Genomic DNA, 19,533 nt, shown 5'->3' with positions numbered 1-19,533 from the left:
ACTCGGACAAAAATCATTGAACTAGAAAATGCCGACAATATGCACAACTAGACTTTTACTGATCATTCCTGTAAGGTTTGGATAAAATTGCACCAGTCGTTTCTGTGGAGTAGTCTGACGCCGTGTTCATAAAGATTTAAGGATCAGAATCAAATGATAAACTATTAATATTCTCCATTATTTATCCTCATAGATTAAATATCTAATATCAATTTGATAACACTGGACTTGCAATAGCAAATTCATAAAATTTTATAATTAATTTACTGTTATATTTACAAGATACAGGCATTTTACAATTGATCCAAGTATTGATTCTGATTCTAAAATTGATCCTTATTTTGATCCGAATATTTTTGTATTTGTTTTGTTATTTGTTAATTTAATCCCAAAATAGTTTGATTTCTTTGCAAATCAACATTTTTTTACATTTTGATTATTTACTATTTAACTCTAGCAAAACACAATCAATTTTAGTAACATAAAACAATGAAAATAAAATCAGGATCACTTGATCCTGGTCTATTCTTTGTGAACACGGGGTCTGGATAAGTTTTGTGTCAACCAGGCCGCAGAAAAGTGATCCCTTGTAAGTTGTGGCTACTTTGTACATGTATCAGCTTCTGCTGGCAACACAAAAACACCTTTTTTATTCCAGGGCCATAACTCTGCCAAAAATCATTTAAGCGGAAAACCCTTGTAATATGCTCAAGTACTTTAGCTACTTACAAAATTAATCCTGTAAGCCAGTCCGCATAGCTGAATCGGTTAGAGCGCGAGACTTGTTATCTCGACATTGCGGGTTCGATTCCCGGGCTGGCCAGCTAAAATTACTAATCAGTCTTTCGGACGTGACTTTAAATCAAGGTCCCGTGTATGGATGCTTATACTATTGGCACGCTAAAGAACCAAGAGAAGCTTCTGGAATCGTGGCGTCTTTATGTATCTGTAATTGTACTATCTTCCAAAATCTAAAATGACTAATACTCTTCTGGAGGTCTCGCCCATATGGGCAACCGGTGGCGACTAAACGCAAATACACACACAATGAAACTGCTTAAGTGGTATAAGAAGTGAAGTGGACATTGAACCAAAAATGCCGACAATATGCACAACTGGACTTGGTACTGATCATTCCCGATTTGGATGAAATTGCACTAGTAGTTTCTGCAAGTAGTCTGGAGAAGTTTTGTGATGGACAGACAGACGGACTTGCGACCGAATTGGGGTAAAGGGCCATTTCTATTGTTATTTTCTTTTGTTTAATCTTTTGTTCCATTGGTCCCTTCCTCTACTGTTACAGAATAAACTTTTTTGTTTTCTTTTGTTATGTTTACAGTAATATGACCCACTTATCCCTAGTTGGTAGTGGGGACGACAGATGACACATGGTGACTGATCCCTATATGTCTTCACTACTTTGTAACGTTCAACACAAAAATCAATATTAACAGCCATCAAAATATATTGAAAAAACAAAACAGCGAATATATTCTTGAGAAGATTTATCTTCACTTTTTTGAAATACTGTTTATTAAAATAATCTTCAATCACATAATTATGTAAAATGTACAAACTACCAAATTTACCTTAATTATAGGAAACACATAAACATTAACTTATTACAATTTTTTAGTATACATTTCCAATTAAAAAACCATAACAAGAATTTTCAGTAAATATTTCCAATTAAAAACCTATTACAATAATACATGTATAAAGTACATTGTGTAAATATTTAATTTTCTAAACTTATAACAATAATGTTGAGTAAATATCTGCATTTCTTATTATTATTATCAAATATTTACTTTATATTATTGTGATAAGTTCATAATGAAAATTATTGTAATAAGTTTGTAATTGTAAATATATACTGAAAATTATTGTAATAGTTTTAATTACAATAATTTCATTCATATTACAAACAAATTACAATAATTTTATTTATTCATTCATTTATCATTTTATTCATTTCAATCATGAATTCAACATTTTCATTCTCATTCATAAGGTTATCATGACCCATTGAATTAATCATCAAGAAAAACATTTTTGTCAATTTTTAATATATAATGATAAATCTTCTTGTCAATTATCAATGAATAAAAATGAAAGGAAAGAGGGAGAGTGACACTCTGTAAATGCAATCATTAATTCTTCAAGTTTAAAAAAACCATTAAATCATATCAATTAACCATTAAATCATATCAATTAACCATTATATCATATCAATTAACCATTAATCATATCAATTAACTATTAAATCATATCAATTAACCATTAATCATATCAATTAACTATTAAATCATATCAACTCATTATATCATATCAATTAACCATTAAATCATATCAATTAACCATTAAATCATATCAATTAACCATTAAATCATATCAATTTTAAACATACAACCATGTTTTGTATTCAAATTGCCTAAGCTAATGAATCACAGATCAATAGAAATTAAATTTGTTTCCTATAAAAACAATTATAAATCTGTTTTAAAATTTTACAATCAACAGGCCAAGAATCAAGTTCATGCTATTTTGTTCTTCATGATACATATTTTACAAGTACCACATAACTTCCATCTTGAATGAAACATATCACTTTTGATTTTAATTGAATGTATTAACTTAAAATTGTCACATTATCTGAATGATTCCAATACATTACATGTACTAGCAAAACATAACAAAAGAATAATATATCTTTATAAAAATATAAAATTATCACAGTTTGCTTCCTGGTATTGGCCCATCCCATTTCTCATCTGAAATAGAAAAACATAAATTTATTTTTTGTCTTTGAAAGGAAAGAAAATACAATTTATTCTGGATAATTACATCAAGATATTAATATTTAGATCTTAATATTATATAAGGCTCGCTTTAAAAAGGTTAATGTTAAAGATTCATAAGTCAAAAACCTGCTGGAACAATAGTGACTGGCCTTTGCCACCAGTAAAGAGCCAGGCCAACCTGTACTGCCATTCATTCTGATCAGGCATTTTTCTGTTGACTGACCAATCAGACTGTATCTCCAAAATTGACAGTTTCAACAAGATAATGCTATACGGCATTAACGTTCATTTATTTTAATTTTACTATCAATAACCAATTTTGACAAAAAAATTGGAAGTTAAAAAAGGGGCATAACTCCAAAAGTATAGCTTTCAGAATAACACTCCATTTCTTACAAAGGCATCATGTCATGATATTAATTACACATGTATTCCAAGTTTTGTGATGATACCTATAAAAAAATTTGAAAAAAGGGCTACATTAAAAACTGATGATGCAGCAATAATAATCACACAATGCTGTCTTTAAAACAGATGAGCTATGTCTATTTAAGAAATACATCAGGTTAAGAGTTAATATCATATTTCAATGCAATGCAGGTTAGAAACAGTCATCATTTCACACAATATGAAATATAACCAATCACTTCCAACATTTGAATCACATGATGTTCCAAAAGAAATCATTATTGGATCCAACCTAATCAATTTAGCCTCGTTTTCATTTCCAGAGTCCAAAAAGTCTATTATCAAATTCATATCACACTATATCAAAGCCTGGTTTTCATTTCCAGAGTCAAAAGGGTTAATACCAAATGCATATCACACTCCATCTAGCTTTGTTTTCAATTCTTAGAGTCCAAAAATCCATATCAAAACCTAATTGTACTTAAAGTAAAAAAGTTCTGTAAAAATGTCAAAAAGCACAGTGAAATAAACAGGTACATGGTTGAGTACAATATTGATTCTAGTGGACTCATACACAGCTGCAAAAATCTATATCAGACCAAGCTAGCAGCTCATCCAATTTAGTTTTGACAACTGTGTACTCATCCAAAAGAATTAAGTATTGTACTCAACTATGTATACATGTAATAACCTTACCCAGCAGGCACATCAACGTTGTTTCAACCTTGAATTATGGTCAGATTTCAACGTTGAAATAAGGTTGGATTTATATTCGGATTTGAAAGTTGAAACAACGTTGAAATTTCAACGTTGATACAACGTTGCAGCTTCAACGTTGAAGTTTCAATGTCATTTCAACGTTGAAAACCCACCATACTTAAATTTTTGGATATAAAGCAAAGTTACAAAGTTTAACAAAATATCAAGACAATATTAAATACTTCAGATATTTTATTTAAAAAATACAGTGCAAGTGCAGCTTAAATTCACTTTAATAGTTGTAACAATTAAGCTACAATCTGTTCCAATGTTTTCTTCTAGATCTTTCTGGGTATGTCAGGTGTTTGAGTACTTCTTTAGCTGTCTCTTACTGCTTCTGCAAATAAAAATAAGAAGTTGTTGACTTGGTCAATCTCAAATTATACATATAATTACTCAACTTAGTTATTTGTTTTTATCTTAAAATGTTTTTCTTTAAGATTTACATCATAAAACAGCATAGAAATTGAAACATAGCTAAGTTTCATATTGACAGCAAATACTGTATGTAAGACAACAAAATATTTTTAAAAAGAAGCTATTTAAAAGTCTCACCTATGATTGGTAAGAAAAACTACTCCCCGTCAGTTCCTTGCAGCTTATTCCCAAGAAATTAACATTCTAGGCTATAGCTAAGACCATTTTATGCAGCATCCTGAAATCAACAAACATGTAAATTTTATATTAATAATATTACAGGAATATTCAGAAAATAATATATTTTAAGACAAGATAAATATCCAGTAGTTGAAAAATTTATACTTTGTATTGTAAAAAAATTTAAATATATAAATTAATAAGAATTAATTTCAATTTAACAAACCTGACAGTCCTTTTCATGTTGAGTGTATGGTATACAGACTACAGCTGCAATACTCCAAATTTCAGCCAGGACCAGGATCTAGAATATAAAATAATATATTATAAAATAGAAATAGATTTATTATTCCCTATAAATTTACAACTATTCAACTTTAAAATTTAACACTCAACTTTGTAATTTAACTTAATAATAATGTATTTTTTTAACTTATTAACACTGTATTATACTATCACAAAAATATAAACATAGACATTGATATATATTGTCTTGGGACGTGAATTATGTGGGCCGAACTACTTAATAGGTTTCAATTTTATAATTGATTAAATTCTAATAAGGATATAGTACAGACAATTTTAAATGTTTAATAATATGAAAAATAGATTAAAGAATGACAAGATTTGTAAAATCATAAATTGCCAAGGACATCAATAACTTACAAGGCCTACAGAACCCAAATCATTCAATTAGGTCGCGAAAACGTGTCAAATCAACTCAATCATGTGTTTTCATCTCACATTTATTTCATACAGTTAATTAAAGTAGAATTTTAAGAATAAATAATAATAATTTAGAAAATAATCAGTAAACTAAAGTAAAACATTACGGTAATACCTTCGAAATCCAAATAAATTGCCAATCGTGTTGTTTTCAAATTTTCCAAACAGCGCCACCATTTGCACGAACGATAATCAAAGACCACAACAAACAAAATCATAGACCGCAACAATTACTTCCCCTGACCAGCGTTATTTTATAAACGGGGTTTTGACTAATATAAATTTATTGATTAATATTATTCATAAAGAACTAAAAAATAAAACAACAAACAACAAAATATATAAACTAACATTTAAAGCGTTAATATAAAGTGAAAAATTATTTCCAACTTTATTTGTTTAAACGCTTATTTTGAATATACGGAAAAAGATTGTAACGCAAATTTTCCTGACAAAAATCACATACAGACTAATTCAATAAAGGAATAATAACACAAAATTAGTGGTATAAAGGTTTATGTAAAGATTAAACTAAATGTAAAACTTCGACCATAAACAACATTGAATCAACGTTGTATATACATTGGCAATATAACCGTATGGTCGCCCATAGTTGAATATTGGTTGAACAACGTCACGACCATATTTCAACGTTGTTTCAACGTTGAAACAACGTCGAGTGCCTGCTGGGTATATTATTACATTTTAGGTTTAAATACAAACATTTAAAATACATGTACATTAAAAACTCGATAATGAGACCACTGGAGGGACTATGCTTATCTGGTCTTGATAACAGGGTGGTCTCATTAAAGAGTTTAGTCAGACTTTGTACTTACTTAATACTTGGGCAAGGATTGGGAATCTATCTGATCCAAACAACATCACTGGCTTCTTAACATGAGCAATTATTGTAGGTGACCCAAATGCCTGCAAAAACAAATTATATATGACACCTAGCTGTTTACATTTTTTATTTTTATTAGAGCTTGAAAAATTTAGTACTTAATCTACATAAATATAATGTGCTATAATTATATCACATTTTCAAAGTAAGAATGGTTAACAGTTTAAAAGAGTAATTTTTCACTGATGTGTCTATAGTGAAATGCTAAAATTGAACGCCATGTTTAATGACAATAGTGAAATATCGTTTTTATTAAATGGCTTTATTACACTTCTACGCCGCAGTTTATGCGATAAGGAATATTATCATTTTTTAAGAAAATTGTAAAGATAACCTGTTTATCAAATTTAATTTGTTGTCAGTATAACCAATGGAACATGTCAGTATAACCAATGGAACATGTCAGTCAGTATAACCAATGAAACATGTCAATATAACCAATGAAACATGTGCCCCATTGGAAATTAGATATGAACAGATATGTAACACATATAACTTCAACCATACTCATAATTAACCAGTAAGATACATTCAACCTTGTACTAGTTTTACAATTTTATATACAATGTAAATATATATATATTTTTTAGAAATTCAAAAGTTGGCTCACTACCTCGTACTCTAGAGCTTCACTTGTATATTGTTTTAATCTTTCTTTAACAGCTTGATCCTTCATTTTTTGAAGACAGGATTTCACTTGCTCGTCACCCAAACCAGCCTTTTGTCCAGCCTAGAATAGCAACAAAACTATCATTCTGAGGACATTGATGTTTTTAAAGTAATTCCAGTGAATCCTTTTTAAAGTAACATAGAACAAATAAAAATATAACACAGTGCGTTTACTTCATGGCACAGGAAAAGTTTTCCTATCAATCCTTTACTGAAAATCACAAACATAACCAGATTGACCTCCATTAAAGAGCACCTCTGCTGAAAAAACCTGCCTATAAATGCCACCCTTTACCATACCCATATGTTTAAAGAGCAAAATCAGCTGTTTTGGAAGCTACATTGCAACTACAAACATATTTTCAATGTTCAAGCCTAGTCTTTTCTTTCAACATGTTCATTTTAGCTTGAAGAAATCCCAGGACTTACTGAACCCCTCTTGACTCCACTTTATATACCTACCAGTTCTTGTGTTATAATCATAATCAAACATATTAAATAATCCAGCATGTTTTTAACCCATAATTCTTTAGCTGAGAATATCTAAAACATCTAATGACTTCACAATATTTAAGTCTCATCTTTAATAGCTTTTATTTGGCTGTATTGAAAAACAAAAGGGCCATGATGGCCCTGAGATCGCTCACCTGTATATACGCCCCCGGAGCGGGGCCAGTTTAAACCCCAGGGCTTTTATTTGAACAAACTTTGAAGACACCCATTAGAAGATGTTTCATGATGTTAAGTTTTTACTACACACATATAATGAAAAACAATGACCCCCCCCCACCCCCAACAGGGCCAATTTTAACCCAAGGGCTTTTATTTGAACAAACTTGGTAGACACCCATAAGATGTTTCATGCTAAACATCTAAGCTCTAGCTCATTGGGTTTTTTAAAAGAAGATTTTTTAAGTTTTTACTATACACATAAAGTTAAAAACAATGACACCTCTGGGGCGGAGCCAGTTTTGACCCCAGTGCTTTTATTTGAACAAACTTTGTAGACACTTACTAGAAGATGTTTCATGCTTAATATCTAAACTCTAGCTATTTGGGTTTTTTCTAAGAAGATTTTTAAGTTTTTGCTATACACATAATTATAAGGAAAATCAATGACCCCTGGGGGCGGGGCCAATTTTGACCTGAACAAACTTTTTAGACACTCACTAGAAGATGTTTCATGCTTAATATCTAAACTCTAGCTATTTGGGTTTTACTAAAGAAGATTTTCTAAGTTTTTGCTATACACATATAAGGAAAATCAATGACCCCCCCCCTCCCCCCCGGGGCGGGGCCAATTTTGACCCAAGGACTTTTATTTGAACAAACTTGGTAGACACCCATTAGAACATGTTTCATGCTAAATATCTTAGCTCTAGCTCTTTGAGTTCTTTAAAAGAAGATTTTTTTAAGTTTTTACTTTATGCATATAGGGAAAATCAATGACCCCCTGGGGCGGGGCCAATGTTTACCCCAGGGCTTTTATTTGAACAAACTTGGTAGACAAACATAGGAAGATGTTTCATGCTAAACATCTAAGCTCTAGCTCATTGGGTTTTTTAAAAGAAGATTTTTTAAGTTTTTACTATATGCATATAGGGAAAATCAATGACCCCCTGGCGCGGGACCAATTTTGACCCCAGGGCTTTTATTTGAACAAAATTGGTAGACACTCACTAGAAGATGTTTCATACCAAATATCTAAGCTCTAGCTCTTTGTGTTTTTTAAAAGAAGATATTTAAAGTTTTTTTTTTCGGTTGCCATGGCAACCAGAGTTCTGCATGGAATTAAATTCTTTGAACAATTTTTAAAGGTGACCACCAAAGGAACCTTCCTGTGAAGTTTAGATGAAACTGGCTTAGTGGTTTATGAGGAGATGTCATTAAAAGTAAAAGTTTACGGACCGACGGACGCTGGACGGACAGACGCCGGACGAAAAGCGATCACAAAAGCTCACCCTATCACTTTGTGACAGGTGAGCTAAAAAGTAAGGAAAAACTAATATTGTCACCTGTTGTAAGCTGTCAGGATCTACTATATCTTCATCCTGAAAAAAATAAGCATCTTAAATTCCATAAGCATTTTAAATTTGAATTTTGGAACAGCCTATTGTTCATGTGTTTTTATTTTTACATTAAAATTCTGAATTTAAGTAGCCAGTATTTTATTACAATTATATGTTTGTTTTTCTGTTGCTTTTTCCAGCATATTTTAAATATCTCTGTGGCTGATCCACGTAACACAGCCTTTCCTGGATAACTACCTAGAAATTACCCATTTCTTTGCAAGTGAGCAACTTCTAACATGATTTCTGAATCAGCAAAGGGAGACTGGGACCATTAAACTCAATGTCCAAGATTTAAACTCAATGTCCAAGATTTAAACTCAATGTCCAAGATCAATTGCTATTGAGAATATACATCTAGCCTGAGGATCGAACCAACCACCTTGGAGTACTTATCTGATGCTCTCCCTCTTGAGCTTTAGTGAGCAGACTATATAATAAATACTGTTATAATCCTTATACTCCTACACTGCCTATCAGTACATATAGGAATAAACAGCAACAGGACAGGGCATTTACCTAAGGGCCAGATCTATATTCTTACATTTTACCTGAGGCTAATGTGTAGTTCTTTCTGCCACATATTACGAATTAATGACAGTCAGTTGCCAATTATCTATTCTTTACTTTAACATAATGATTGCTAAATTTTTCTTTTTAGTTTATACTAATTTATTCTAGTTTGACTGTGTTATAAGACAAACGCTTATTGAAACTTCATTGAATCTGTTCCTGGAACCAACAGGTACTAAAAATTTTCTTATTGTAATACTAAATAGGCTACATTCCTACAATCAATTTAAAACTCTAGATTTAGCATAAGTAAGAGGGTTTCTTATATCAAAATGCCACAAACCAAGTATAAAATATTATAATGTCAGAACAAAACTGCACATTATGAGCAGGACTGGTGGCAAAGGCTTTCTCCTTTATTTATCATTCAGAAAGAAACTTTTTATTTTTAGAAACACTGCAGATCTTCACCTTCACCCTAAGGGCCCCAAAAGTAATCCCATGCAAGGTTTCAATATAAGCTTGCTAAGTATGTACTTATTTGATTAAAATATCCCATTCTTACTCTAGTTACTGACTTTAAAACCATTTTTCTATTTTGAGTAACATATACCTTTACCCTAGACTAGCCCAAAGCTATCCTTAGTGAGGTATCAATATAAGTTTACTATATATTAAGTTAGAATACAATAATCTTATAACACAAGTTATAACCGGAAACCATTAAATTGACCCACTGAGGCACTAACAAGCTCACTCCTAGATATCCACAAATACTTTGTTTGTGGAGTTTTTTTTATACATTATTGACCCTTTTATGAAAGCGATAAGTGTCAAGGAAGAGTTACTATGAATAAATAAACAAATGTTTGCTATGGAGGACGTAACCAGAGTAATAAGATATGAAAATCAGTAAAATTTCAAAGTGAATATTTTTACAATTTTCTCTTGGACATAAGACAGTATTAAAAGTTAAACATACAGTACCCGACTCCAGATTCTCATCCACAGCTCCCTAGATAAAGGCTCTACTTTAGAACTGTCCATTAAATCAACAGCTGTAATAAACCTCTGGGCTGACAAGGAACCTTTGTTAAACATAACTTCAGCTGGATCCTGCAATATAGAATGGAAAAGTTGAATGAAAAATTTATACCCTGAGACTATATGCATAATTAACTACATGTTATGGATATTTTTTTTTCAGTTGGGTTATATGTCACACCAACACAGTATAGGTCATATTGCAACTTCCAGCTTTACTGGTGGATTGAAACCTCAATAGAGTACAATCACCAACGTTCCGTAAGCTAGCTGGATAGCTTTCTCAGATGAAAGAATTTGAAGACGCTTACATGAATCAAACCTACAGCAGTGCGAGGCAAAACGGTTTTATTTATTATCAAGAGTGTCACAAAATAGGGGTAATGCATATTCCACAGATGGGTTGACATAATTCTTAGTTTTCTAGTGGGGGTTAAAATATTTCTGACTTTTACTTGTTTAAATTTATGTGTGATTTTTGCTAACAAAAATAAGTTGCTATCCAAACCCTCAGAGATTCTACATACTAGCTACATCCCGCAGAGGATTATGGCCCCCTAACCCTCCCTCTGTCTCTGGAACCAGGCAAAATGTGAGGCATCAAGTGATCAGAAATATTGCAGGGATCTTGTTTGACTTTTAAATGAAACATCATTACTTTTAAATGACCTAAAATCAATCCTTCACAAAATTACAATTTCGAAATAAAATGGGTTAAAAAGTTTTGTATACTGGTAGTATTACAAAATATATTATTGTATTAATAATATAAAACACTTTTAATGGATTATTTTGTTGCTAAACAAGAGCCACTGCCTAGTGGGGACCAAATAGACTTTTTCTTATTTTTAAGGTCAAAATCATCAGAGGAAGAATATTATAGTAGAGTTTTTTTTTTGTACCAAAATTAATATAATTCAAATTTAATATTTGACCTTGATGATCAAATCCTTACGGATAGAGAAAATAAAACTTGATAAAAATGTATTATAATTTAAGGAAAAGTAAAAAGATCCAAGGTTTAAGTAAATGTTTACATGTTATGTGTGATTAATGACAGATTTTGCAGACTAAACACAGTAAGGGCTATTCATGAAAAATAGCATGAATCTGAGGGTGTGCTGCTTTAAAAGGCATATTGACTAAACATAATTATAGCGATTTGGTGATCTGAAACTCTGCAAATGTTGTTTTTTTTCCATCTAATCATTAGTAACAAACTTTTACAGTAAGAACTTTATAACTATATATTGATAAAAAGCACCACATGTTGATCACACTATTGTGAACGGTAATATACCAATAAGCAATGCAATGGTAAATTTTGTTTGTATCTCGGGATTAAATGGGAATAACAAACATTTGCCCAATTCAGAATGACATCGGTTAAAAGCACCAAATAAAGAAGACATACTTTTGGTGGGACCAATGGTACATTATAATACTTTGCTAGTAGCTGCATTTCTTTAAACATGTACTTTCCTTTGTTTGGTACCATAGCTGGGGGTCTGTTACCTGCAAAAATACAATGTGAAGTTAAACCATGTCATAACATAAATTATATGTAAAATATATGATCAGTGAGAATGTTTCTAGTGATGTTAATATATTACCTTTCAATTTCATTAAAGTAATTCTACAAATAACTAATTTCTTCACATTCATTCATGCCATAATTTATAGGCTAATTCCAGGGACACTTTATTTGGAGGTGGGGGGGGGCATTGATCAGCAACCAAATTGTTTTTAAAATTTACATAGTGTCATACAACCTATAATACTGTGGTATTCAAAACTTGCAAATTTAATGACAATCTTTTTTTAAAGTATTGTAAATTCAATCAGTCACAGAACAGAATAAGGAAATAATCACATTTTAATATGGGGATCTGATGATGATGTTTTTTGTTTTCTTCAGACCCCAACTGAGTAAAGTTGTAAAGAGTATAAAGCTATACATACATTCAAACCACTTGCCCATCACCGCTGTGAGTTCGAATCCCAATAGGGACTTTGGATTCTTTCATGTGAGGAAGCTATCCAGCTAGCTTACGGAACGTTGGTGGTTCTACTCAGGTGCCTGTTTGTGCCTGAATTATGTACGGAAGGGCACCTGAGGTCTTCCTCCACCAGTAAAGCTTGAACATCGCCATATGACCTATACTGTGTCCGTGTGATGTAAAACCCAATCAAGCAAACAAACAAACAAACACAGCTCTATATATACACTGCCTCTTGTTTTAAAAAAAAACATTTATGTAGAAATCATTTCTTAAAATGATGTATGTAAATTAATTCTATAAATCACTTATTCCATTCACATTATGTTTTCAGTTTTTATCTGAGCTAATAAATGTGCCAACAAAAAACAAGTTTTGGCCAAAGTCAAATGGGATATTTTAATCTACAGGCTGATAACACAACTGGTTTTAACAGGATTTTAACTGATGATATGAACCGCCAATCTGTTTAATAATGAAGACACTGGAATTCATAAGTCATATTGAATTTTTTATATTATTATAATCATGATGGTATATATTAGAACATATTAGAACTGTCATCGCTAGAACTGAAATAATATTGATTTAATGATGATATTTTTCTGTCAATCAATAATAAATACACATTTGAGAAAGTCAATAATTTTGACCTAATAACTGAATGTCTAGAAATTATGAAAATTCACCCAAAACATATTATGCAGAAGAATATTTCATAGCAGTGATGACAAAAAATGGTCAGCAAAAATTATGCAATGGGAATTTACAAATAAGTATGAAAAGAAAATGCTTTTTACAGAATGCATTTAAACAGGTATGAAAAAATATACAGACAAGTAATTAATACTTAAAGTAAGTAGTTATCCATACATTGGTGTACAGTAAACTCCGCTTATAACGTACTCATTGGGACATCCAAAATCTGTTCCTTATATCCGGAGTTCCTTATAAGCATATAGCGAATTAGTTCCTTGTATCAGGAGTTTTTATAGCGAACAGATTTACATATAACGAACTGATTATTTTACCATCGTCCGCCATTTCGAAGAGCATTTGATTAAGACAAAAATAGTCATTTATTTCTAATTTAGACACAATACTCGAGAACGTACTTTTTGAAATTTGAAAATCCTTCAGTTTAAGTATTACCCCCTTTCTCAATTTCTCATAAAATATCATAATTATTTTGTTTCTAAACTCAGTGCTTTTCGATTTTTTTCCATGATTAAGAATAAACAAGATTTTCAATTTTCCTTCCTTTTATATTGAATATCTTCTATTATATTATAAGAATGACTTTTACTAATAAAGCATATACATTTCTTTTCCTTTCAATCAAGCATGCTTTGTAGCTTTTAATGGATTATGCTTGCAAGCATGCGTGATTATGTTGAAAACCGATTATAAATGATCATAATTATTTTACTGATAAAGAAACTATTAAATATAAGCATAAAAGGAATAACCGTTTTATCTTGGTGACAAGAATTTGTGTTAGAAATATCCTGAATAGAAAACTATTACGTACTGCTATACAAGATGTCTGGAACTACATACAACAATAAACGGTACATTTGGTATGTGCCAATGAAAACGAAAGTTGAAAATGCGGGATCTATTTACGGATAGACAATATTTTGGAGTTTGCTATAAAAGTGTAATTTTCTGTACGTTTAACTAAAGTGGGACTATCACTAAGAAATATGTTCCTTATAAGCGATAATTCCTTATAACCGTGTTCGCTATAACTGTATATTTTTATATTAAATAAAGAAGGGCAAAATTCGGGCCAAAATAAATTGTTCCTGATAACCGGAAGTTCGCTATAACCGTGTTCGCTATAAGTGAAGTTTACTGTATCATCAATATCTGTTGTCTGATATTGATATATTGTTTATATTTGCTTTGCACTGAATCAATAACAACTCTAGAATATATTGGGACAGTGGTTGATGTGGTGTCAAGCAGGAGATACTTGCAGGTTCAGAAAGGTACTAATGAATAAAGGTGTAAAAGTGTTGGATCAATAAATATAAGTTTAAGCTACACTTACTTGCTTCATTCATTATTCCTCCCAGGAAAAATGGTTTCAGCTTTAATTCTATGTTCCATACATTCTTATACCTGCAAAGCACCTGCAAAATATTAAATGAATAAGCAAGTGACATATAAATCTGTCAATAAAATATAAACTTGACAGTCTAAATGACTTTTTTGGTAGTTGGATTTTATGTCACACTGATACTGAAAGGTCATAAGGTGACTTTCCAGCCTTATTCACGTAGATGAAAACCTCATGTGCCCTTTTATGTCGCAAGATTTTGCGAGAACTGATGCATCCTGGGTAAAAGTAGCCAAAATACCGCCATATTGAATTCCCGGAGAAACATCAACAAAAAAAGTTATCATATGTCGCAAGATTTTGCGAGAATTGATGCATCCTGGGTAAAAGTAGCCAAAATACTGCCATATTGAATTCCCGGAGAAACATCAACAAAAAAAGACTAAACATTTTTTACTTATATAAGAAGCAATAGTTATTTATTCTAAAACCTACAAAACACACTTTTCCACACAAATATTTCTCCGATGAAAATCCATGTTGGCAATGCCAGCAATAATTCACGGATATCGCCAAAGTTAAACGATAGTGTGAAAATCGGATACTAGCGGGAAAACCCAATTATTACCAAAGCGCGCAAAGGATTGTGGTTCTGAATCGGACTCTCGTCTATTTTCAGAGTGCCCTATCTATTGTTTATATATCTGTCCTGGTCACCAGTAAGGGCTGCAACAATACACCTAAAGTTTGATTTGATTTTGATTTCAGACACCCCTATTTTATCTTTTTTCGATTCGATTCATGTGTGATTACAATATTGTCTTCATTTGACAATCCTGTTCATTTGCTGAAAAAGTTAGTGGCCCTATCAATTTATTTTGGCATTTCTTTAGTTGTCTCAACTTATTTGATCCTTAGACTTAACTGCATGACTTGTTATTTCTAGTAGCTGGGACAACTACATGTAGTAGTGAACTTTATGAAAATAAAAAATGGCAAAATTAACACTAGGCTTTTTTAGCAAATCAACATCAGTATACATCTTTCTTGACTAAAAAATCTCAGGGGAGTCTAAATCACATTTTTGGAGAAGGGATAGCGTTAGAGAATAAAATAAGATCAGAACGTCTTAACAGCTTAAGTATCCCCACAGGAACTTGAAATTCTATCAATATTAATGATAATATCCAAAATATACCCCATATACAGTATAAATTTATAGTATATAGGGGGTATATTTGGATATTATCATTAATATTGGTTATTTGATAGAATTTCAAGTTCCTGTGGTATCCCTATTATAAATGTCAAAAATTAGACCGAAATTTTGTATGCTATGGAAATCAAATATCATATACTAGGATTACTGTCAATACATAAATATCAAACAAGATTTACTGACTATAATTAATGACAAGTATACCTCGAAAGCAAACCATGAGTAAGGGGAAACTACATCATAAAATAATTCAACAGTTTTCCTTGTGGGCGCAGCCATTTTTATTCGCGAATTGATATGGATAAAACCCGTACCGGATCGGTTATAGCCTGTAAGACTATTCCGTATAAGTGTCGCAAAACTAACATGTTTACGCAAACAATATAGAACACAATGTAGAGTATTAAACTCTTTACGGCTAGTTAAATGTAAATTTAGTGTCTTCAGACGAAACTTGAAATCATTATTAATAGCCTACAAAGTTAATATCATACATGTGTAAACACGTACATGTACACCACGGATTTATATAAATCCGTGCATACACGTAGTTTTTATCAGACGAGTAAGAAATTAGAATTTTAAAAACAAAGATCTACACTCATAAAGTCATCTTGCTCAACCCTTATTAATCATCAGAAAATTTTATCTTTGTAACATGAATGTGGCATCTGTTTATATATATATACAAAGTACCATCAAGTTTCAATATTTAATGTACTTTCTTGACAGTAGATGTTAATAACTTTTTAATTCACGTTGAAAATGAATTAAACTTAGTTTATGGTAAATGTTAAAAGTAACTGATAGTTGACAAGTGTAGGTCATGCAGGGTTTGCCCCCATTCCCCTAGCTTGCACCCTCTCTCGAGTGTGAATGTGAGGTCTACCTCTCTTTAGGTTTAAAGACCGACGTCCATAAAAACTCAAAACCTGATGTCAATTAGAGTCATAAAATGTGTGTCCCGAATTATGACATAGAAACTAAGATTTTTCAATTTGATCATTAATTATACATAATTGACTTGGGTTAAAGATACAGTTGAGTTCACACTAAACTTCCCACCCTTGTGCACTTCTAGTGCACTAGAGCTGAACTAGAAGTGCACACCGTGTGCACTTCTAGTGCACTAGACCATATGACCAGGCTGGCCAGGAAGGTGACACCTAAATGGTTTATTGGATGATTGTATATCAAGTGACAGGGGGTATCTGTTGTTAAGCTGCTGTAACCATATTGTGCATAGACAGATAGTGATCATCGGAGATTTTATTTTTTGATAATACAAAAAGAGTTTTTCATGAACTGTGTATCAAATCTCCAATAAAGTACATGTACGCTAATATCACTGGATATGGTTTAAACATATTTATTTAAGCTCGATTGCGAAACAAGTTCTTGCAACTTATATTCACTTTCGAGTCCGCCAGTACTGGTGTCATATGGAGAAACATGGTCGTGACCCGAGTAGGGCTCGAACCCATGATCTCTGGGTTGAGAGGCAGACACCTTAACCACTAGGCCACCGCTCCCCTTATTCACGATATGATCAGCTTTACTACTGATTTTTTTATTGCCTAAAAAAACGAATATGTATATGATTTTTACATTTCTCTGTTCATTTATAGTACATTGATTAATATGTACAGATGTGGCACTTAAGCTTACACATTGTATTTCCTTTCAGGTATTTAAATGATAATTAATATTACTGACTAAACAAAGATGTATTTCACAGACTTCCGCTTGAGAGTGAGTAATACGCGAAAAAATACCGATTTTGGAATGAAAATTGTTAAATAAGTTCAATCATAATGATTGAGGAATTGTTAAATTTCAAACTAGGAGATACTTCTGGTCTAAGCTCTATGGTAAAACCTATATTTTCCGGGGGGAAAACAAAACAAAAGAAAATAATTAATGTCTCACCCCGATTCTAAAATTTGTCACAATTGTTGTTTTCAAGCTTTACATAATTATAATAAACGAGCAAATCCTCTCGATACTTAGAGGAATAATCACATGCCCTTAGAAAACTAAATGTTATCTGGTGTGCGCACAGTTGTCTAGGAAAAAATGCCAAAGAAATCGTCATTGGTGTTGTTTCTCAACTGTACGGTTGCTTGCTACTCATTGTACGGTTGCTTGGAAAAAAAATGAATTGTGTACGGTTGTTTTACAGTCAGTCGACTATTTTGAAAATTCTTGATATTCTATTTGTTTAAGCTATTGTTAATGAAGTTAGGATTAAAAATCACATGTAAACGGTTACCTTGCAAGTAACCGGACGACTGGGTTTTCAGATTATCCAAGCAACCGTACAGCGAGAAAACCTCATGGCAAATTTTCTCAACGAAGGTGTTCTCTTCAAATTTTCCCTCATTTTCTAGTACTTAGATTATTATGTTCCTAGAGGTTTTGCACGAATATTAGATGTAAAACTTCGGAATTGTTGCTTGATCGAAGTCTTGAAGTCGACAAAAAAACAAACAACATGCTGATTAAAAAATAATTGTTGCTTTTTGTTCTTAATGGCATACTTCTCGATTGAAATATCATTCCTTTACTATTATACTATAAGGCTACACTGCAATGATGAGTATAAACTTGAATTATTTTTGTATGCGCAGCGTTCGAGTACTCGTTGCACGCCTAACACGTGCGTCTTTTTTCCCGCGCTTCAACGAGGCAAAATTTGTACATGTATATAAGGTTGTTACTTTTGTGACTTTTTTTATTAATTAGACTATTCATATAATAAAACAATTATTGACTAGTGAGCCATTAAATATGATGTGATATTCACCGGCAGAAAGTCATATTGATCTCGGCTTTCGCCTCGGTCAATATGTCATCTGCCGGTGAATATCACATCATATTCAATGGGTCACAAGTCAATAATTGTATAATATAAAGTAAATTATATACGTACCTATCAAGAAAAAAGGAAAGTTATTTCTTTTGTAAAACAGTAGATAGGAAATGCCATTTCTTTTCATATTGTGAATAAGTGACACCATTTTCAAAATAAGAAAAGTACAGTAGATTAATGTCTTTAAGACATAAACAGTGTATTTCCAACTTTCAATTGGAAAAAATAAAGGTCTGTGGGATAATCAAAACAATGCGAAACATTATACATAGCACCATTATCTCCCGAAACGAAATTTAGGATTGGAAACACTCCTGATCTTCGGAAAAAGAAAAAAAAATGCTCTAAATAAAGGCAAAACATTGTATGATAAAGTAAATTTAACACTTTAAAAATTACAAAATTTCAAACTTTCCTATTTTGTTATACTTTTCATTGTTTTAATCACATTTCGTCTTTTATAACGAAATAAGGTTTCAAAAAACGTTTGCGCCCATTCACAAATATTATGCATTCAAATACGAAATGCAATTGATCATTTGCTGGGTTTCTTGCCCATTTTCTGTTTTTTATTGGGAGATTGCGGCTAAACGGGTGCTAAATGACATGTATGAATATTAAATTGAAGGCATATCGGTAAGAATAAGACTGATTATGTCTCAAATTTTACATTCAAAAAAGTTTATAGAAAATAGCCTTTTTACTTGAATTTTCCACAGTGACATACAAATCGTTAAGAAACAAGCCTTTTATTTTTGTTGTATCATACGTTTCAGCCTGATACAGTTTGGGAATTGATGCTTCGTCCATATATTTGATATATTATCAATCCAAGGATATCTTTTTTTCAATGACACTTTTTGAGCTATTTTACTACATTT

At 31.7% G+C, this 19,533-nt stretch overlaps 1 protein-coding gene and 1 long non-coding RNA gene across 2 annotated transcripts; both read right to left on the bottom strand.

Moving 5' to 3' along the window:
- Window positions 1-2,669: 2,669 nt before the first annotated feature.
- On the bottom strand, window positions 2,670-16,096 carry LOC132721786 (glutathione S-transferase kappa 1-like). Its single transcript, XM_060706161.1, has 8 exons — window positions 15,985-16,096; window positions 14,553-14,634; window positions 11,911-12,011; window positions 10,440-10,568; window positions 8,886-8,921; window positions 6,815-6,931; window positions 6,134-6,224; window positions 2,670-2,774 (listed from the first exon to the last, which is right to left on the bottom strand). The coding sequence occupies exons 1-8, from the start codon at window positions 16,057-16,059 to the stop codon at window positions 2,734-2,736; spliced, it is 672 nt and encodes a 223-aa protein (XP_060562144.1). The 5' UTR covers window positions 16,060-16,096; the 3' UTR covers window positions 2,670-2,733.
- LOC132721787 (uncharacterized) lies at window positions 3,921-5,981 on the bottom strand. Its single transcript, XR_009624514.1, has 4 exons — window positions 5,410-5,981; window positions 4,795-4,872; window positions 4,527-4,626; window positions 3,921-4,308 (listed from the first exon to the last, which is right to left on the bottom strand). It is a non-coding gene; the product is annotated as an uncharacterized LOC132721787 (long non-coding RNA).
- Window positions 16,097-19,533: the final 3,437 nt, after the last annotated feature.

Source organism: Ruditapes philippinarum, unplaced genomic scaffold, assembly GCF_026571515.1.
Source record: "Ruditapes philippinarum isolate M1 unplaced genomic scaffold, ASM2657151v2 ctg6137_1_1_1_1, whole genome shotgun sequence".
In the NCBI taxonomy this organism is placed as follows: Eukaryota; Metazoa; Mollusca; class Bivalvia; order Venerida; family Veneridae; genus Ruditapes; species Ruditapes philippinarum.
The sequence above is the reverse complement of the archived record's forward strand: the minus strand, read 5'-3'. Positions and strand labels throughout refer to the sequence as shown.